Source organism: Rhagoletis zephyria, unplaced genomic scaffold (assembly GCF_001687245.7).
Source record: "Rhagoletis zephyria isolate East Lansing unplaced genomic scaffold, Rhagoletis_zephyria_1.1 Rzeph_scaffold_13290, whole genome shotgun sequence".
Classification (NCBI taxonomy): Eukaryota; Metazoa; Arthropoda; class Insecta; order Diptera; family Tephritidae; genus Rhagoletis; species Rhagoletis zephyria.
Window position 1 is genome coordinate 8,000 of NW_016170361.1, and position 6,376 is coordinate 14,375.

At 41.3% G+C, this 6,376-nt stretch overlaps 1 protein-coding gene across 1 annotated transcript; it reads right to left on the minus strand.

Annotated features, from left to right (window-relative positions):
• Positions 1-1,171: 1,171 nt before the first annotated feature.
• On the minus strand, positions 1,172-2,249 carry LOC108378075 (mucin-2-like; the record flags this gene model as incomplete). The annotated part of the gene is made up of 2 exons (XM_017634375.1): positions 1,696-2,249; positions 1,172-1,597 (listed from the first exon to the last, which is right to left on the minus strand). Coding segments are annotated over exons 1-2 (980 nt in total), but the record flags the coding sequence as incomplete, so codon positions are not given.
• Between the last annotated feature and the right edge of the window lie 4,127 nt (positions 2,250-6,376).

Sequence of the window (6,376 nt, forward strand, 5' to 3'; positions counted from 1 at the left end):
CATCAAACACAAGTCTGAACTTGTCCGGTTTGTGTGGGTTCGCTACCGCAAAATGAGGAAGATACCATGTCCTTGGATTGCTTTCGAGGACTTCGTGAGGCTGCAACTTACACGAATTGTTTTTCTTGACGTAGCTATCTATGTTGTCCCGGTAAGCTTTAGCGAACTCCTGGTCCCGGGCGATTCTCTTTTCGATGTTTATCAAACGTTTTAGCGCCATGTTGTAGCTTTCAGGCAAATCGACGACGTCGTTCTTCCACAATAAGCCGGTTTGATAACGATGAAGTATCTTGACCGTTGTTGCCTCAAGGATTCGTTTAGCTCGTACATCATCTGCACTCTCAGAGGGTGGCGCAGCTCTCACTCCGAAAGATTCCGTGCTGAAATAATCTTCTATCATGTCACGCATTTGATGGTCTGATGTACTGACGTGAAGACACGACGGCTTCCTTAGTGGCATGTTATACGAAGGTCCAAACACGACACAACCCAAGTCCGTGAATGCAGCGTACGGCCCGTTTTGATTTACTACCAGTGGCTTGGTAGGCAATCCCAGGTGGCAGTGGTCTAGTCCGATGAGAAGTTTGGGAATGGCGTTTTCGTAAGGCTGCAAAGGCATCTTCCCTTTAAAACTAGTGGCGTTGCATATATCCCTTCCACTAAGGCTTTGTGAAGGTAGGTTCAAATCGGCGACACCGTGTACGTTACGAAGTAAATGGCGCTTCTTCATACCCAGACCGCTGACGCAAAGATTAACGATAGCCACCATTTCACTAACTGCTTTACCTCCGAACCACTGGATCTCCACCCGGCTTTGTTTAGCCTTTAACCCTAGTCCCTGCACAAGTGAATCGTCCATCATCGTGATCGATGAACCCTCATCCAAGAGCGCATACGTGTCAATGCGTTTATTTGGGCCGTACAGTGTCACAGGGACTATCCGAAACAACAAATTTCCATGAGTGTGAGCGGAGCAGTTGAGAACGGAACTGTTGGCAGATCGTGTCCCGGCGGCAGCAGTAGACGGGACCAGAGCCCCTACCTCACCATCATGCAGCAAATGATTGTGATACCGAGGGCACCCTTCAACTGAGCAGACTTTACGGCGGCGGCAATTACGAGTTGCATGTCCAGGTTGAAGACAACTGAAACACAGACGCAGACGTTTTACCGTTTTCCATCGTTCAGATACGGTAGCNCCCACGGAACCGGCTGTCTAACATGCGAAGTAATGGGTGGATTAACGATAGGTTGTGACTGGAATATAGTTGGTACGATCGCACGATTGTACGACGAATTCGTAACAGTAGTGTTTGGCGGCCCATTGAATGGCCCGTTACATGTCATAGCACCACTATGTATTACAGAATTAATGCTAAACGGCACGGCCGTAGCTGACGGAGCCCCTGATGTCCCGGTAAACATAACGGCACAATTTTGAGGTACACTTTGGCAGCGATTATTTGCACTTGTATTTGTAAACGTTGGCTGTGGCGGTGCTGCAGTTGGCAACGTCAACTGCGGTAAAACTGTATTTAAACGTTGGCGCTCGCCTTCTGCAATTTTAGTTTGTGCATCTTGTAATTGAACTTCTAACCTAGAAATTTGCTGTTGCATGGACAAAAGTAAGTTCATATTACATATATCGCTGGCAGAAGCCCCTGACGACATGGTGGTTGGCGCGGCAAAATTAACCGAGGTGGCGTTGGCGATACCAACGTTGGCAGAGGCGTTGGTGACGTCGGCGCTGACATAGGCATTGGGGATTTTGGCGCTGGCATAGGCGGTGCTGATTGGGGCGACGTTGGCAGGTGCGACACTGATTGGGGTGGTGCTGGNGACATGGTGGTTGGCGCGGCAAAGTTAACCGAGGTGGCGTTGGCGATACCAACGTTGGCAGAGGCGTTGGTGACGTCGGCGCTGACAGAGGCATTGGGGATTTGGGCGCTGGCATAGGCGGTGCTGATTGGGGCGACGTTGGCAGGTGCGACACTGATTGGGGTGGTGCTGGCACACACGACCTTCCCCGGATCAGTTTTAGCAAAGGAACTATTATTTTTTGTATAAATTTCGCTTACCTGATGGGCAGGGCTGACTATATTATTAATGGTAGTAGTTGGTGCTGACATGGCGGTGGTAACGGTTGTTTCAACGGCGGTGGAGGCAGCGACGGTGGCAGTGGCGGCGACGGTGGCAGTGGTGGCGACGGTGGCAACACAAGTGGTCCGCGTTGGAGCGCTAAGTTGCATTGCCTTGGAAGGTGCTCAACTTGTTACCTGAGCGCTCTTTGGTTTCTCTGCAAATATGGTATTTGGTGCGGGCACAGGTTTGGCACTTGGTTCTGTAATCTTTGTTGTAGTTTGGATGGCTGGCGTTGAATTTTCTGGCTGTAATCGAGGGCTACGACGTACCGGCGAACGTAGCATTTCTTAATAAATTGCAAAGAAATGAATCGGCGGGCGTTCCAATTTTAGTGGGAAATAAAATTTGTACACACAGCAATAATGCAGGAGCTGGAGTAGAACTTGCCTTTTAGCCGTTTATTTCTAAAAGAAGTACAAATAGTAAAGGGAAAAAATACATATTTCGACACTTACCCCAGTTTTCGCTCCCGCTTGCAACGCGTGGTCCAATATAATTTCAGCAAAATGGTTCCGTTTGGCGAAAAGATACGGTTTTATACTTCAAAATATAACGGAGCAAGCGGACAGCGAAGCAAAGCGAGATGAAAACAGGGTTGCACATAAATTACATGTGTTCACATTAAACAAATTTCATATCTTGACATAGAACATACTAGGCAATAACATCGATTCATCATAAACGTTAAAACACTGAACTAATCATCCACAAGAACAAAAGGACTAAAATAGAAAATGGATTTGGCCACAAAAAAAAAAACTCAAAGAATTCATAAACAAATATTTTGATTTAAAAGCTAACCTCGCTAACTAACAGCTAGCGAAAAGCGAGCCCTTTATGGGCCCGGTGGTAGCCAATATCAAAAGTCTAAATCCAATATACCTGCATTACGATAATGATTGCGTTGTCGATATACAGTGACTTAATAAGTATTTTGCATTGACTTTTGTTTTCGATATTCGATATTCTCCAAATTACCTATTTTAATAAAAAATTACATGAAAAACATTTCGAATATAGATGTTGTACAATGACCTATATTTTAATACAAAAATTACCATGAAAAACATTTCGAATATCCAAAACATAAGTCAATGTAATCACTGTATGTACATATACATTTGTGCACAAAATAATATGAATGGGATATTATGACCAGTTTTGACTATTTGTATTTATTTAGTGTTTATTTTTTATAAAAGTTTAGCTGGTTATACAACAAACACCATATAAATTCACATTTAAAACTACTTGTGTACAAAAATTATTTAAGGTCTGCAAAGTTTCACCAAAATTTCAAAGTTTTTAGTCAGAATAGTTTTTGTACATAAGTAGTTTTAAATGTGAATTTATATGGTGTTTGTTGTATAACCAGCTAGACTTATAAAAAATAATAAACATTAAATAAACGAAAGAAACCATGAATTAAAAATAAGAACCCTTACATCAGCGTTTGCGAAAGGATGCTCATTTCCAACTCAAAAAGGCGTTATGTTTTGCAATTATGTCCAGCAACAATTTTATTTCGTCACGCGAAAAATTTTTTGTTTTTGTATCCATTTATTATTTCACTAAAAACCTGTCGCACAATAAAAAAATTATAAGTTTATATATAATATATATACTTTGAACTAGTAAATATTTTCGGTACATTACATGAAGGCACCTATTCTCAGTAATTAGTGAACCTTACCCACTCTTAGTTAATTGCTATTTGAAAAGTGAATTTTATGCAAAGTTCCCGTGATTAAAGATTCATATGTAAGTTGGTTGCCCTCATGGAATACGGTTTTCTCAGGTATTGTGTTATCGCAATTGGCCTGCAGCTACGAAATAGGTGAAATATTTAGATTTTGTCCCTTGAAAATCAACCAAGATTTTATGTATTGTAACTTGAAATCCGCAGCTCGAACAGAAAATCATATCCCGGGAAATGTATGTCAGCAAGGACAGCCACGTGACTTGGGTTTCTGCGCATATAAGGGTTACTTTGGGCACTTACTTGCGGAAGCTTTGAAACAGAAACAAAAGTCATAATCGAAAACTTAGGAAATTTTTAGTTATTTGTACAATGAGCACAGTCCAAAATTAGAGAAGTCATCCTTCCCCTCTTTCTGACCACTCCACCCTCCGCCGGGGCCATTTGAAAATTGGCTAAAAATAGCATTTCGACATAGAAAATGTAAACTCGGGTTATGCCATCCATCGGCCGCGCTTTGGTATTATAACTCTTACTAAATACAATTCTCCTTTCTGTGTTGTCAACGATATACATACATACAAAATTTTGTGTGCATATAACGCCGGCTACGACATCCACAGTTTTTTTTGCGCAGAACCCACATCGAAATTTACAAAAAAGTGCATACTTCAGACCGAATTTATCAATAAACTAGTGCTTAGAAATTTTCTATCTTTGAAAGTTTAATTCTTTAAATACGTGTATGTTAATTTTTTAGATTCGGGTCATGCGCTTGGACACCACAACCCAAAATCATTGTGCAAAATAACTAAATCGTATCCGAAAAGTTTGGTTCGCCAGCACGCGATAAACGGTCAGAGAGAACTTTGTTTGCGGTCGAGGAAATTTTCAATTTGGAAGAATCTTCCATATACAAGACGATAGGGTGTGAGCTCAGTCGTTACGACATGCGTCCGAACTCGTTCCGAGGATTCAACGTGACCACCACCAGCTTCTGCGATGATTTCAAAAGGAACCTGCTCCAGCTCATAACGCAAAACGAACACAAAACCATGTTTCACTTTTTTTAATGCCATGCACCAAAACATTTGCTAGCACCAAGTACATACATATATTATTACCAGTTGCACTCACTTCTATTAAATCGGTTTGATTTTTGATGTGTATACATCTTTGGTTTCGGTAGGGGTAAAATTTTCGAAGCTGTAACGCATATCCCAGCACAAAATTTCGAAGGGCTTAGCATGTGTATTTCAGCATAAAATTTTTATTTTCATTAGAAGCACCCTGTGTTCGCTTGCCAAATGGTTGCATACATTTAGGCATATGCATAGTAAGAGGAAATGCGCTACTATTGATTATTAGCCGTCATCGATTCGCCATCAGTTAGCAAGTGGCGAAACGAACGAACTCAATGAGGTACAACCAAACTTGCTATCGTCTATCCGTGATAGCTAACTTTGTTGTTGCTTTCATATGCAAAATTTTTCGTTAAGCGACCGGAACTCAAACATAGCGAGCGAGAAGTGGCGAATCGACGACGGCATGGCATCCTATGACACCCACAATGCACACGATACTAATTCATTATTAACAATAGGACAATTATCGGGGAGGCTCAAGAGGCCCACAACAAACACTACCGAGAAAATTATTCCCGGAAGTTTCTCGTGAAGTATGTAACCGTGACATATGTAACCGGCTGTTGATGAGCTCGGACTCGTTTTTAAGCAGTATTTCGGTTCATGACCAAAAAAAGAAAAAATATCAAATCGTTTTCCCCAGACACAATAAAGCTGCTGTTACCCTCTAAATCCGTTGTCAAAGATGTGACAAAGGAATAGTTTGAGGCCAGCGAAGATTCTGAAAGCGAAAACTAATTAACCAATGATAGTGTACACACATTTTATAAATAAAGGTAGTCAATATATTTAAATAGTAAATTATTAGCTAATATATATTGTGGCGAATACTGTGGCAACACAAAGCGAACAACGAGAAATAGGCAGAATGTTCGAAGAATGACGTAGAATGTTCCACAAAGAGAAACGTCAAGTTGGATGAACACTGCGAACAGCGAGAGAAAGAGAATGAGCGATAAACTTCAGAATGTTCTAGAGTTGCCATAAGTGCCAGCTCAGGTATATAAGGGCGCCGCCACCGCGACGTTAGTTAGTTACGAGTTACAAGTCAGCAAGCTACAAGTAAACTGAGCAGAGAAGCGAGTTGCGAATAAGCAAGCTATAAGTTTAATTGTGTTAACAAGTAGTAAAGCGTTGTAATTGCTTTAACAAGTATTGTAGTGTTTTTACTGTATTAGCAAGTATTGTAAAATTGTTTGTGGTACAATAAAGTTAATTGTACTACCATTTGGTCATCGTTAGCCTTTATTTAACAATCCAGCGATACGAACCGGAGTATTTGGGAAATCCGGACGAGGGTTCAAGGATAATCGTAACAATTGGTGTCAGAAGTGGGATTGTTAAATAAATCCCGAAGGATAAACTACTGAAAATGGCGAAAATTCAGGAC